Raw genomic sequence first — 15,512 nt, forward strand, 5'->3', positions numbered from 1 at the left:
TTCTGGCATACAAGTGTTCACATTCTCCATGAAAGACTTGATACCCAGGATGCAGGTGTTAATACAAGTTTATAACTCGTACCTTTTCAATACCACTTCTCTGCGTAATTTGTGTCTGCAGTTGATTGGTTCGTTTATCTGATGAAGAATTTTATCCTTGTGTCCCATGAAGAATTTTATCCTTGGACACAAGTGTATAACATTTTCCAGCTTTCAGGTTAAATGACCTTTCTTGAATTTTCTGATGTTTTAAATAACTTCCTTTCAGGGTAATCATTGCAACATTTTATTTAAAGTGTCTCCAAAGCTTTGTTTTGATAGCTTTGCGTTCACATTGATCAACTTCTTTTTCATTACATTACAGTGCATGTAAATGGGATCACGTGGTGCACGTTGAGCACTTGGTCTATGGTTCTTCTCTTTTGGATGCTATAACAGGGTTCATGGAGTGGGCGTGGCTTAAAGGGGCAGAGGATTTATTATCATTTTAAATTCCAGTAGACATTTTCTGACTTTTGAGATATTCGTCTCTTTTCAAGACAAACCGGTAAAAAAAAAAAGACACCAGAAACAGAAATGCCGCACTGAGTAAAGGAATCAAACGAATCAAATCTCGCACAGTTCGATTCAGTTGAACGGTGAGTTTGAACGACTCGAAACGGTGGCAGCTGAGGCTGCGCTCGCGCTGCTTCTCTCCAGTGGCAGTGGATCTTGACGAGTGCGCGCGCGCGTCAGTAACGGACGCACGCGAGACAGCAGAGAAGCGGGCGAATCGAAGAGCGGTGTTTTTTTTTCCTTCCTGTCGCCGCGCGCACATCCAACTCACTTCGAGCAACGGACAGCGGTCGTCGGTCTGCACGGTATCCCTCTGAAACAATGATCGGGAAGCTGCTCTTCGTGTTCGGTTTGCTCGTCAGCAGCAGTGAAGGTACGGTGAAGTGATGCCGAGGTGACTCTGGTGCGCGTGGGAGCGTTTGGGCTCGTGTGAGTGTGCACGAGTGTGAGTTAGAGCTGAAACGAGACGCCACAGCAGCGGGGCTTAATTTTGTTTGGCGGTGTTTTGCAGTTCGGGCACGTCCTGTTGTGGAAAAGCGTTTCTTTTTTCCAGCTTGTTTAGAGAGCGATGCCACGGTAGTGCATGAACGCGCTCGCGCAGAGGACACGTTTAAGTCTGTCGGTATGTGCAGCTGGAAAGTGCTCGAAACATGTTTGCTTGTTTAAATAGAAACATCTTAAGAAATGTATCTTAAATCTGCGGTGGTCTTGATGCAGGGCGAGCGTTTGGACAGCTGAGTGCGTTAACCCGTCCGTCACCGCCACTCTCACGCGTCACTAATCTCCACTGAGCTCAGGTCACAATCTCAGTCTCCTGTCATTAACTTGTACATTTCTTACTGAGTCTGAGCTCAGAGTGAAAGTGACGTGGTGCGCTCGCGCTCTTCTGATCCACTCCGCGTGCACACGGGCGTGTGTGTGTGTGTGTGTGTGTGTGTGTGTGTGTTGCCTGCTGGGACACACTCCGGTTCTTTCCACACGACAGCAGGTGGAGATAGAGCACTTTATACTGACCAGCAAGCCTACACAAGTACGCAACGTCTTGAACCGCACTTAGGTCTCTCTCTCTCTCTCTCTCTCTCTCTCTCTCTCTCTCTCTCTCTCTGTGTCTCTCTCTCTCTCTCTCTCTCTCTCTCTCTCTCTCTCTCTCTCTCTCTCTCTCTACATATATATATATATATATACAAACCCTGTCTCCTAAGTAGTGTGAAAATACAGCTATCACACTTAAACTCTGCACTGTGGTTACACTGATACTATAGAAGCACCTCATGATGGTTTGATCTGAAGGTTGGCATTGAACTCTTATCTAAAATAATAAAAAAAGGTACTCTATTACACATTTCCTTGTCAATAAGGTTCTACCCTACATCTTTTGTATTATATAGAATATGCAAAGTTAACACTGAAAACTAAATAGCTTCTGTTTATATGTGGTAGCGTTGTGAGTTTGAATCCCAGGGCCTCAAAGTGCACTGCCTGTGTTGAGACGCTGAGTAAAGACCTTAACCCTCAATTACTCAGCTGTATAAACAAGATCACTTTGGATAAGAGCGTCTGCAGAATGCTGTAAACAAACGTGTTATATACATTAAATATAAACCCTGATTCCTACAGGTGAAGTGGACGTGCTAAATTGTCCTAGGTTGGTGTTCTGGTAGCCTTGCAATAGACTTGCAGCCCAATTAGTTTTGTGTTCTGATCTTGCATCCATTGTTCATGGAATTAGGCTGTGGCTCAATTGTGACCATGACACTTTCCTGAAGATTAAAAAATGCATGATTGATGAAGTGATAAAGGTACATGTACACAATATCCAGGTTTCAGCAGAAAGATACATATTAGAAGTGCAAATGATGTAACCCTGATGGTACCACCCATTAGTTCTATCTTGCACTGGGGTGTTTATGGGTTTCAAGGAATCATTTATATTACCTTTACATTATAATTTCATGTTATAGTGAAGGTTGTGTACTGTATCTTTAGTTATGGTACAACGTCTGTGTTTTTAAAACGTCTGTAGGAGAAAAGGTTTCAACATAAACCAACAAACATAAGCAGGTCAGGTTTCACTAATAGATCATAAAAAAACAAAAAGCATTCATTTCATATTAGTCTAATACAAAATCCTATGATCCAGATTGCAATGCAGTTATACAGTGCTGTTGTGGCTTAGTTTAGCTAGTTTGCAATCTGTAATAATGACTAGCATGTTGATAATATAAATATGAAAGTTGATAGTTTGAAATTTATACACTGCACAAGTCTGTTTAGGTAGATTTGAAGCAAGGTTTAATTACCAATGGTGTCATTACCAGCATGTATTTCAACAGCATTGTGGGTAATGTAGGAAGTCATTAACCAAAATAAATATAAACCAACATGTTAATGACAGAACTAAATCCAGGACGCAATTGAATCTTATTTGATATTTCTAAAAGTTAATATAAAAGTTGGTTGAAATTTTCCTTTAAATGTTTCAAACCAATGACAAGCAATATTGCAGATTAGAAATTGTTTATGAAAGTGGGAACTATAAGTGGGAAAGTGGGAACTATATGCCATATGATATCGCAAATCCTTTCCTGCTGTTCCAGGTTGAAATGTGCCTCTTAGTTGGTTTCTGAATATGCTGGCAAAAATATTCTGGTGTAGATGTATATAGACAGATCATGGATCTCAAGGTGTCAGGGTGACCTTTTTAGATGTAAAGAGCGCTGTATTGTTTTAGTGATGAAGGCTTTCAGTCATTGGGAAAGCCTTTTAGTGATGAAGGCTTTCAGTCATTGGGAACATTTTAAAATATCTAGTACTGCTTAACCAATGGGACTTGTAGTCGTGAAGATATTTCAAGAAGCTTTAAATGTTTTAAAATAATATGGACAGCTGAACCCATCAAACACATATGTGGCTCTTCCTCTGTAGCCACAAAGTTCGACACACAACTTTGTATTGTAAGGATGTCTTTGTATTCTGTAGCATTACAATTTCCATTCACTGGAACTCTGGGTCCCAAGCATGTACCCAGTGAGATCCATAGATGGAGATCCAAGGTTGAGTGGAAGAACTCGAGTAGCCTTCATAGAACCCTGACTTCAACCCCACTGAACACCATTGGCCCCCTCACCTGACATCCGTGTATCATCTCACTAATGCTCTTGTGATTGAATGGGAACATCCCCACACTCTAACATCTAGTGGAAAGCCTTCCCAGAAGAGTGGAGGTAATTATAACAGCAAAGGTGGAAAAACGGAATAGGATGTCCAAAACACACATGGGTGTGATGAGCAGATGTCCACAAAATATTGTTTCTGTGAGTTCGGGAATAAAAATCTCTCAGGCTCCAATACACATCCAAAATATTGCAATACACTTTTTAATTAATGATATATTTTTGAGATGTAAAAAAACAAACAAAAATATATACATATCTTCATAGATAGATAGATAGATAGATAGATAGATAGATAGAAACAATTTGGACTGGGCCTTGGAGTGTGCTGAAATGACTATACTTGATCTCTTCTCTATCTCTCAATCTCTGTGGTGATCAGTCTCAACCTGGACTTCTCTGAGAGAGATATTCACTTTAGACCACTTGACTCTCAGGTCGTTGCTAATGTATGTTGTTGAGGAGCTCTGTCCATTTAGTTTAAATGAAGATTACTGTGATGAATTATGTGCTGTGCCTGTCTCAGGGGAGACAGTCCATCGTGGTGTTAAATGCCATAATGAAGGCATTTCTCTAAATCTCATTCGCACTCAGCACAGCAGGAGCAGTCGTAAATGCCCAGAAGCAATGTTCATGTGTGAACACTTAGGTGTGTCACCTGGCAGTAACGAGAAAGAAAGTGTCACCGGTGCTCTTTTGGAACTCTAGTTTGGTCCCAAATGAGTGTATTAAATTTATTTATTTTTTTTACGCATGACCTTTATACAGACCCTGAACACAGACCCTTGCTTAGCTGAACTCAGAGTGCTCTGGGCAGTAATAATGTGCTACTGTAACACCCCATCCATCACTTCATCAACCTTGTAAATAGTTATTTCTAACAAGTCACAGTTAGTGGTAATTAAAAAGTTAAAGTTATGTTCAAACACCTCTCAAAAGTCACAAAGAATGAGTCAGTGCTTGTTTGAGCCACTAACACGTATCTCGTTATAATGAATCTCCTAGTTTTTCTCTTGTGAAATTAATTTTTAATGAAAAAATGACTAAATGAACGGCACGGTTGCCATGTACTAATCAAGAACACCTATCAATGAGCTACTTGATGTGCGTAATTGTCTCCAATCAGATCAGTTCTCCTGGTTGGAGGGCATTATTTTTTAATTTAGGCCTGTCGTGTGACTAACATTTTAGCGTCAGTGTTCCCAACTGGATAATTATCTGTCGTTTAGCAAGCTGCATTTATTTTGGTAACAGTCTGATATGTTGCTCAATTCAGTGTTATGCCAAGTGAACTCATGAATATTTAATGTCACATCCAGAATATTCACCAAAAAAAAAAAGTTGTTTAATAAGAAAATAGCCAAATGTTATACTCATTCCAAGTGTTTTTTTTTTTTTTTCAAATGAAAAGAATAAATAATGGACCATCTTACAGTAGATAAGTGCATTAATGAATTTTATTTAAACAAACGAATTGATCAATAAATACTAGTATTTTAATTATTTTAAATCAGATGTGTTTTTATAGTTTAAATATAGTATGTTTTGGACATTTTCCATTTCCTGACAGATAAATGGTCGGTTGAGTGGTTTTAAACAGATTCAGCTGCTTTACTGTAGCAACCTACTAAAGTCCTTCATAAACTGTCGATAAAAACCCCCCCAAGCAAACAACCTTTTGTATTAGTTTGTAACCCTTATTATCTCAGGTCATCTACAGCTAAAATTTTAAAAGTTGTTTCATAAGAAAATGGCTACGGCAGGCAAACTTTCAAACGAAGAGAATCAATAATGCATCGTCAGGAAATTGCACTAAAAAAACTTTATTTAAGCAAAAGTGCAAAATTTGGACACCTTTTGGATATAAATTTTAATTATATAAAACCAGATGTTTTTACAGTTTAAAGATATTTGTCAATTCAAGAATCTTTTATTGTCATTTCAACCATACATAGCTGATGCAGTACAATAGCGAAATAAGACAACGTATCTCCAGCACCATGGTGCTACATACAACAACACAGAGCGAAGGACTTAAAGTAAGCTGTCCTAGACACATAAAGTGCATCGTGTGCAACCTAGTGCAGACAGTGTAAGACAAAAATCAGTGAAAACAGACAATACAAAACATTACTGGACAAATACACAAAATAGTTCCGACTCGTGTTCATGATGTATATTATACAGGACAATGTGCAAAAATAGACGATTCTGCACAAAGAGGGTTCTAGTAAACATATACTGTATATTATACGAGTATATATTGTGTCCATGACCATGATGACTAAATGTGCAACTGTGCAACTGTTATCTGAACATACAGTCAGTACTCAGTAACCAGAGATGCTCCCGAAGACACTAAATCTCTTCATTACTTTCTCCATAATATATGAATTCTTACTTAGTGTAAGGTGTTTGTTAGCCTAGGGCTACTTATTTAAATGGCTCCCTACCAGAGTATGATCTTCTCAAATGATATCAGGAGTTGATAGTGTTACCTGAAAATTGAAATGTCTCTTGACAATGTTTTCAAGAAGCAATGCTTAGAATACTGCAACACTTCACATGGCATTTTCCTAGGATGGCAGCAGGAACCCCAGTGTGACACCCACTTGTGCCATGAAACTCACTGCTGTGTGTGTTAATTAGTTTCTTGGATAATGGTTCATTGTGCAGTAAATAAAAGAGGAATACCAACCTAACTCACAGTTTGGGTTTGGTATCTGACAGCAACAACTGAAACAATTTATTGTTAACAGTCTTAGAACAAATTCAGTGCCTGTTTTTGACATCGTCAAGGGATATTCAAACAATAAAACCTTGGCAAATTACTATGTGGTCTGTCTGGCTCTTTGAACCACAGAGACTGAAAAGAGAGCGTGTGAATATGGCACAGAGGATAGAATTTGGCTGTACTTTATAAAAGTAGATGAGAACAATTCCTGGTGAAATAAATTCCTTAACCTAGTAGTTGCAAAATCTGCCAATATGTCAAACCTGATGAAATTTGGAATATTACACACAGGATTAATCGATGTCAAGAAAACTGCAGTTTTTGACTGTGTGTGGAGCAGCACTGCTCTGATGGAGATCCGAGAATGAGGGCAAATTAAACAATAACCAAACACAGGAACAAAATTCTCCAGCGGGTAAGTTAAGAATTTACTGATTAGTTTCTTGACTTCTGCAATACAAAGTTAACAGTTATTAAGTTTGTGTGCAAATATTTGGAGTTTGTATTCAGAAGCTAGCACCTAAACTATATTATTTATTAGCTAGGTAGCGTTCATCCTTATAGTATTGAATATTGTTAGGATTAATTCAGATTAATTTTAGAATCAGTGTCGAATCACTTGCAGACCTGATGATAGTGAGACATTTTTATTTTTTTACAATTTTACACAGATTAAACTTTTTTAAAAAATTTTTCAACTTATCTACCAAATTCCTACATAGCCTGTCAGTATACTGTAAGTAATATCTTTTGTATTGGTTTGTAACCTTTATTATCACAGGTCATCTAGACTAATAGGCATGGATGGTCCATCAGGAAGTTTGGTTTGATTTGGCTTCGGCTATTAATTTCCTTTGTTTTGTGTGGAAAGAAAGTTCCAGAAGCTTCTGGCGATTGTAAAGATACGGAGAGGAGTTTTGAGATAGCCGGTACATTGTAGCCTAACCCTCTCACGCACTCATTTTCTACCGCTTATCCGAACTACCTCGGGTCACGGGGAGCCTGTGCCTATCTCAGGCGTCATCGGGCATCAAGGCAGGATACACCCTGGACGGAGTGCCAACCCATCTCAGGGCACACACACACTCTCATTCACTCACGCAATCACACACTACGGACAATTTTCCAGAGACGCCAATCAACCTACCATGCATGTCTTTGGACCGGGGGAGGAAACCGGAGTACCCGGAGGAAACCCCCGAGGCACGGGGAGAACATGCAAACTCCACACACACAAGGCGGAGGCGGGAATCGAACCCCCAACCCTGGAGGTGTGAGGCGAACGTGCTAACCACTAAGCCACCGTGCCCTCCTGTAGCCTAACCTAGCCAAGTTTTCTAAATAAAGCTGTTGTTGTTTTGTCTTTCAGAAAGTGAACTACTTAAATGTACTTAAAGGCAGTTGCTGGCTGACAAGACATGACCATCTTAAATTAGTTCTGCTCCAGTGGTGCTTTAACACTACAGTTAACAACCAAGCTTAGTAGTATGTTACCAGGCTTCATTTGTTATATATATATATATATATATATATATATATATATATATATATATATACACACACTCACCGGCCACTTTATTAGGTACACCTGTCCCACTGCTCGTTAACGCAAATTTCTAATCAGCCAATCACATGGCAGCAACTCAATGCATTTAGGCATGTAGACATGGTCAAGACGGTCTGCTGCAGTTCAAACCGAGCGTCGGAATGGGGAAGAAAGGTGATTTAAGTGACTTTGAACGTGGCATGGTTGTTGGTGCCAGACGGGCTGGTCTGAGTATTTCAGAAACTGCTGATCTACTGGGATTTTCACGCACAACCATCTCTAGGCTTTACAGAGAATGGTCCGAAAAAGAGAAAATATCCAGTGAGCGGCAGTTCTGTGGGCGCAAATGCCTTGTTGATGCCAGAGGTCAGAGGAGAATGGCCAGACTGGTTCGAGCTCATAGAAAGGCAACAGTAACTCAAATAACCACTCATTACAACCGAGGTATGCAGAAGAGCATCTCTGAACACACAACACGTCGAACCTTGAGGCAGATGGGCTACAGCAGCAGAAGACCACACCGGTACTAGTAAGGTGTACCTAATAAAGTGGCCGGTGAGTGTATATATACATATAATACCTAGATTTCTGGAAAGATAGCACCAGTGCTACACGATAAAATACAACAAATGCTCAACAATCAAGTCAATGTTTTATCAAAGATCGAAGATGAAAGATTTAGCATATTTAACCTTTAGTCTAGAAGAAGAAGCCTATATTATTTGTCACTTATACATTAGAGCAATGTGAAAGTCTTCACATATCCCTTAGCTTGTTAGGAAGTTGGGGTCACAGCTCAGGGTTAGCAATGACACAACACCCCTGGAGCATAGAGGGTTAAGAGCCTTGCTCAAGGGTTTCCAATCAACAACCCAGAGGATTAGCCATATAAGTCGCTACTGCTCTGTTGTGTAGTGTTTATTTGACTGCTGTTGTTTATGTGGAAGCAGATGAGAAGCATTTGTAGGGACTAAATCAATTGATACTAAATCGTGTACTTTCATTTCTTTTATTTTGGATGGATGAAGGTAAGCAAAAGCAAATTCCCATCTTCCCCTACCAATAGCCAGATGATGTTTAATAAGATTTGATTAGGAACTATGATTTATTAGCATGCTCCAAAAACATTTTATTGTTGTTTTATGTATAACTTCTGCAGAGCAACGGTGTATCAGCCTCACTGAATTCCTCAAGCAATTTAACATTTATTTAGAAGCTGGAATGCTGTACCATAGTGATAGTAGCTCTCAGTTTTGACCGCAGTAGGCTACCATGAGTGGTACACTCCTGCTGTGCATGCAGTTCAGTACTCCAGAGCATGCAAAGCGCACAACACAACTGTAATCACAGCCGCAGAGCAGTAAAAATATTAAGGCTTTCATTGATTTTCATTATGTTAGCTGGGTTCAAAGAAAAGACCAGAATGTATGTGCTATGCAGAGTACAAGCGATTGTGTTGATGTTCATTCTTTGGAATAAAGCCTGTTTTTTTTTTTTTTTAATGCTTTTTAGCTGGCAGTCTCCCATGCTGAGCTGCTTGGACAGCAGACGCTAGGTGCATCTCTAGCACCTGGGAGACGTGTGTGCCAACAGCCCTGGCAGCTTAACATTAGCACAGGTTGACATATGTGCCAGGTTGAAAATGAGTGGCTTAGCCACACATTTATTTAGGCAAGCACTGAATAATTGCAGGACGGATCAGAAATATAGATGTGAAATTCAGTCACTACTATACTGAACCAGTTATTTCAACTTACTCCTTATACCCCCCCACAACACACACATCTACCAGCAATGCAGAGGAAAATAATATATTCTGAAAATATGCCTGCTGTTAGGCCAATTTAATATCTTCTGCACTCTTCATTTACTAAGGGGGAAAAAAAAGACAATAGCACAGCATCTTATGCTTTCAAGTATCACAAGCTGCAAGCAGGACTGTAAGTATCCCAATTCTTTGCCCTCCTGCCGCTATATACATATATGAGATATTGAAAACCTTTTTCTACTTGACCTGCTCTCCTCCTGTATTTTTAGATGCCATGTAATTTAACTTTTATAGGTTGTCCTATAAAAGACATGTCAAGAGGCTCATGGGAAATTGCTGGTGTATGACTTCTTTCAGGGCATAAATCGATTGTATTATGTAGTTAATTGAGTGAATGGAGTGCCACAAAACTTGTGCAAAAAGGCTGTTACCCCCCTGCGGGACTTCCATATGAAAATCAATTTGATGAGGTTGTATCTTTGCGTTGTACGTTGGCAGAGAAACAAAGTTCATTTTAATGAGCCTTTTCTTTATTCATCGTAAATAGCATGAATAGAGCATCCTCTAGTAGTCCTGCTACACAATTATTCATAACCTGTGTGAACTCACACACATTAAGAATGACATAGTTTTATCTACAGTGAGGCGTGTCATTGATTATTTTCTAATAGACATTTCTTACCATGGTTGCTTTAAGGTAAAATAACTATATAATTGAACTTTAGCAAACAGGACACGTCATTGCCAAGCTGAATAGCAATTTATTTTTACAGATGCAAAATTACCCTGAAGGAATTTGTTAGAAACTCAACGTGCTTGAAATTTCCTAGGTTTTTTTTTTTTCCAAAGCTTATTTCCAGGATCCAGCGAAGTGATTTATAGTGTATTAGGAACTAGTGTGTAAGAATGTAGAATGTGTAAGAAGTCTGTAGGAGAATGTACTCCTATAGTACGTATGAACCTTCATATGCCCAGTTTCTCTACTGCTTATCATACACAGGGTCATGTGGAAGCACCCTGGACAACCCATCCCAATGCTTTCAACAATCATACACAACACATACTGTACCAGACAGTTTAGAGATGCCACTAAGCCAAACAGGCATGTCATACCTTCTGCGGGAGGAAACCAGAGAACTGATCTGAACCCCCAACCCCAAAGCTGCTCAAAGATGCCAACCACTAATCCCCCAGATGTATGCAATTAATTAAAATGCTAATTTTATTTAAGGTTTTCTTAATACTGACTGAATGATGTGGAATATTTTAAGCTCAACCTCTACAAGTAAAGATATATGAAGCTCCATGCAGATCAGTACAGTACAGCAGAACTATCGATTACGAGTCATCAGCTACTCTCTAAGGCTTCATGCTTGCAGAGCAGCCCTCTTTTTTCCTCACCTCACTGCTGCCAACATACAGAGACTGACAAGCTAAGAGGATTGATGTTGGTGAAAAGAGGCCAATATGAGAGGAGACTAAGAAAATTGTGCAAAATGGAAGTGGAGAAAGGCAGCGCTGAATAGAGAACACCCTGAAACAGTCACAGTAGGATTTAGGAGCTTCATGGCTCCCCGGCATTAGTAACTACGCTTACGCATTCTCAGGCACAGCCAGTGTCCTTGCTTATTACAGCTTTAATAGACATAGCATGGACCTTCCTCATTGACGTGAACCACACGCTAAAGCTGAAGATATATCTAGTGGTATGAGTTATTGTGCAATCTCATGCTCTTTGTCTCTTTCACTCTCCGTCTTATACTTACAAACATGCACACACGCACATGCACGTGCACACACACACACACACACACACACACACACACACACACACACAATGCCTGAAAGAAAGCCAGAGGGATGTGAGGCCATTTTCATAATGTCTAAAATGAAATCACAAGGCTGGCATTTTAGCCTCCCAGTCCCAGTTATTATGAAGCATACATGAATAAATCTTGTGCTCCCCCTTTCCTCCTATCATGTAGTAGCACAATTTAGAGAGTACATTCTCCTCTGCCCCTGTGATTTTCCTGTCATGTGTTGACGCGGAATTAGAAACGAGCATATGCACTTTGTGCCCACCCTCTTGTTCAAGGCCTTGTCTATTAAAAAAAATAGACATTCAGTTCAGCTTTAGAATTAATGCATCTATAATTAAAAGCTTCCTTTGCAGGCCCTTGGTAAATTTCTGAAAAATACGGCGACCGTCACCATAAATTTCACACGTGAAAGCTAGGTCCTTGTACTGCTTTCGTGTTTAAACTAATGTTTAATGAATTAGCTACTAATGGGTATTCCTGAAGTGAAAAGTTCAAACATGCACACAAGAGCCATTATGTTCATTAGAGTCAGAAAATAATTAAATAAAGTAAAAACAAAGAATAATAATAACAATGAAGACTCTGTGGTGAGCAAATAGCAGCCAGATTTACAGTCATTTATAGACACCCACAAGTCCATATTGAAAAATTGAACTGTTAAAGTAAATCTCACTCAACACCATCCAGTCGTGTCCTTACCATTATGGCGTCCAATTACTCATTCACGGACAACAGCAGGGGTTGTAATCTCATGGTATGTGTTACAGTGTACACCCAGCTGTATTCAATACTCTGAGCACCGTGTCAAAAAAACTGTGAGTGAGTTTGACCCTGCTGTGCTCCCTCGAGTCTCCTTGTAATTATAGCCAGAGTCAGATCTGTCGGCTCCATCTACAGCAACACTGTTTGTCATTGCGAAGTGACCCCCAAACTTATATCTAGCCTGCAATGTGGAGCCACAGCAATGACATTTAAGACAAACATCAATTTAGCTTTAATGTAATGAATATGATATGTATCGGCAGGAAGCTGTAAATGAATGATTAAAAGCCAGTTTGACCTTGCTGGCATGGTGAATCTGAGAGTGTTTCATCACAGTAATGAAAGCTTTAGTGTCTCGCTTTTTTCCCTATGTAGTGGAAACGGGGCGTGAAAAAAAATCACTGTGTAAAGCCCAGATAAGTCATATCATGTGACGGTCGGTGGTTTCATGATTAATGTTGCAGTGAATCACTGTGTATCTCCGGGTGTGTGGTGCTTGTCTTTCTGTTAAATGTGGTCGGTGTGTTTTGTATTGTTGTAGACGTTTGTGGGTCTGTGTGTGTGGGTCTGTGTGTGTGTGTCTGTGTGTGTTCTGCTTATATCTTGCTGTTCTACTGGTTGTTTTCAACCACTGCTCATTCTCTAGAGTGTTGACTCAAGCTGTTGCTGTCTAATCTGTATGTAAGCAGACTAAGAGAGTTAACACCATGATGTACACTGCTTTTCCTCATCCCTATTTCTCTGTTTTAGCCTCTACTTCCCTCATTCCTTTTTTGCTATCCTCCACCACTCTGTACACCTCTTCACCCCAATGTGTCATGTCACATCCATAATAATCAGATTTACTCTGGACACCAAAGCTGTCTCCTGTGTTTCACAATACTAATGTAATGATGTTAATCTTGGACTAATAGACACGGTTTGAGTGTGCGTGTGTGTGTGTGTGTGTGTGTGTGTGTGTGTGTGTGTGTGTGTGTGTGTGTGTGTGTGTGTGTGATTACTTTCTTAAATGGGCCGAGAGGTAGGGAATGGAGGCAAAGCTACTCCCCATTAACTCTGGATTCGGGGTAGACACATTACATAGGGCAGGAAAAGAGAAATATCTGTCTGCTTTGTCTCACGCTTCTTTTTTTCTTTTTCTATTTCTTTTCACTCTCCAGTTTTCTGTAAAGTTTGTGTCTCTATAGTTTCTAAGGTGGGAGACCAAATATAGCTGGGCAGCAATTCCCCATTCAGCACATACCCTCTGTGGTTATTTGACTTTTCGTGTTCATTTTATATACTGTAGTTATTATATAACACAAATGACATGTTCTCTGCATGGATGTCCTCCTGGTTCCCCGATTAAACATTTTGTATGATTTTGTACCAGAACTATCTCCATTTCTTATTAAATCTAAATGAGTTTATTGTAGCATAGAAACAGTGTTAAAAAAAAAAATCCACAACCCTATTAACATGTACCACAAAGGTGCAGTAAAGCCACTGCATCTTGTAAGACCTGTTGGAAGCCTGGTACATTATAAAAGCAGTCAGGCGTTTGTGAGTTCCATGAGCTTGTCCTTCATCTCTGCACTCCACTGCTCATGCAGAGCGCTTGTACATCTCTTTACGATTTTCCTTTTTTTTTTCCCCTCCTGGTTCTGTCATTGTCCATTGTCTCTATCAGTCATCTGGTTACCTCACAGATTGTCTCACAGTGCAAGACGTGTTCATTATACATAACATGATTAGAAAGCTTAATATCTCAGATTAAAATGGACGCTTAAGTCAGACTGATTTTAAGCTCAAGCTCTGAGAGCATTTCCAACATAGAAATACATATGGAAGGGTAAAAACAAAGATTATTTCTTTTTTATTCTGTCTGTACTAGTGGCAGCAGGGAAATACTGATAAAACTCTGTGTGTAAACAAGACCCTACAATTCTAGTCTTATGCAGCTCAGACTTTACAGAAGTATAAGCATGTGGTATGTGGGCCTGTGTGTATAGCTCTACTAGACGCCATGCCGTGCCTGATGGCTCAATTCAAAGTCAGCAGCACGAGTGATTTATGGCTTGGCTTTAATCAGCCTGCTGAAAATGCAATTAGACAGGTCTCCTGCAGTGTGCAAATGAGCCGTTCCAATGCCGCTTGGGGATGCACACAGTTAATTATCTGGGTAGGGCACCTGTTAGTGAGCTGCACTGGCCGTTACAGAGCGGGAAAGAGGTCACAGAGCTGTGGGGAACGAGGAAGGAGCGACCATGGGAGTGAGGGCGGTGATGAGGGGGGTGATTAGTAAGGGAGAGGATAGGTTGAGAGTCTATGGTGTGGTGAAGGTCAACACAAAAAGGTGGGTGAGTGTGTCACAGTGTGCATAAAAAGGGTGAGTTTGAAAACACTATCTTTTGAATTCATTTTAGAAAACGGATCTGGAAACACAATTTTCTAGCTGTATTTTGGATAAGGGGAAATTTGGCATTTTGACATGTGATTGCTGACACTGAAAGAGAACTCTCCGAAACAAATGAAAATGAAATGACTGAAAAATAATATTTGTGCCAGAAAGGACACAAAATAGCCATCATTTTGATTTGTTGTGTTCACATTTCATTTTGGGAAACCTTTTTAAGATATTACGGACAAACAATACCATTTTTGCACTAAAAACGGTAATGTGGCTGAAACATAAATGGCTTTTATTTACATAAATGGCACATTAGAAGTTCAGTGTGATTAACATGTGCAGCAATACAGCATAAAGCAATTAATGAAGTCAGAGCAAAATGAGCAGTACGGCCAGGTTGTATGTCACTGGAGGAGACAGAGTGAGAAAGGCTGTTGTTAGTGAGCCAGACTAAGCATGTTTGAGAGATGGACAGGTTAGAGGTGATAGAAGCACCTGGCATGCAGGGAGAGAAAAGGGGTGAGAGAGGTTAGGGAGCTGACGTGGCATGAAATGAAGTTAGCAGTCATGGAAAGTGTGTGAAAGGCAGCAGAAATTGAGGGGTTGTCATGGAGAGGATGAGAAAGATAAAGAAGTGTGTGTGTGCGTGTGAGATGAGTATTGGAATGGACAGTGACGGCGAACATGCAGAATGATCAGCAAGGGTTGAGACTCGAAAAGACTTTTACAAGAACGCGTGTGTGTGTGTGTGTGTGTCTATGTGTG

General features: G+C 40.0%; 1 protein-coding gene across 2 annotated transcripts in view; it reads left to right on the forward strand.

Annotated features, from left to right (window-relative positions):
* The first annotated feature begins 680 nt into the window (after positions 1 to 680).
* ncam2 (neural cell adhesion molecule 2) overlaps positions 681 to 15,512 on the forward strand; it is a 163,113-nt gene continuing 148,281 nt past the window's right edge. For both annotated transcript variants that reach the window (XM_060876299.1, XM_060876300.1), the window contains exon 1: positions 681 to 928. In XM_060876299.1, coding sequence (XP_060732282.1) covers positions 877 to 928 — 52 coding nt within the window. In that variant the 5' untranslated portion in view covers positions 681 to 876. The remainder of the gene's footprint in view (positions 929 to 15,512) is intronic.

This window comes from Tachysurus vachellii, chromosome 8 (genome assembly GCF_030014155.1).
Source record: "Tachysurus vachellii isolate PV-2020 chromosome 8, HZAU_Pvac_v1, whole genome shotgun sequence".
NCBI lineage: Eukaryota > Metazoa > Chordata > Actinopteri > Siluriformes > Bagridae > Tachysurus > Tachysurus vachellii.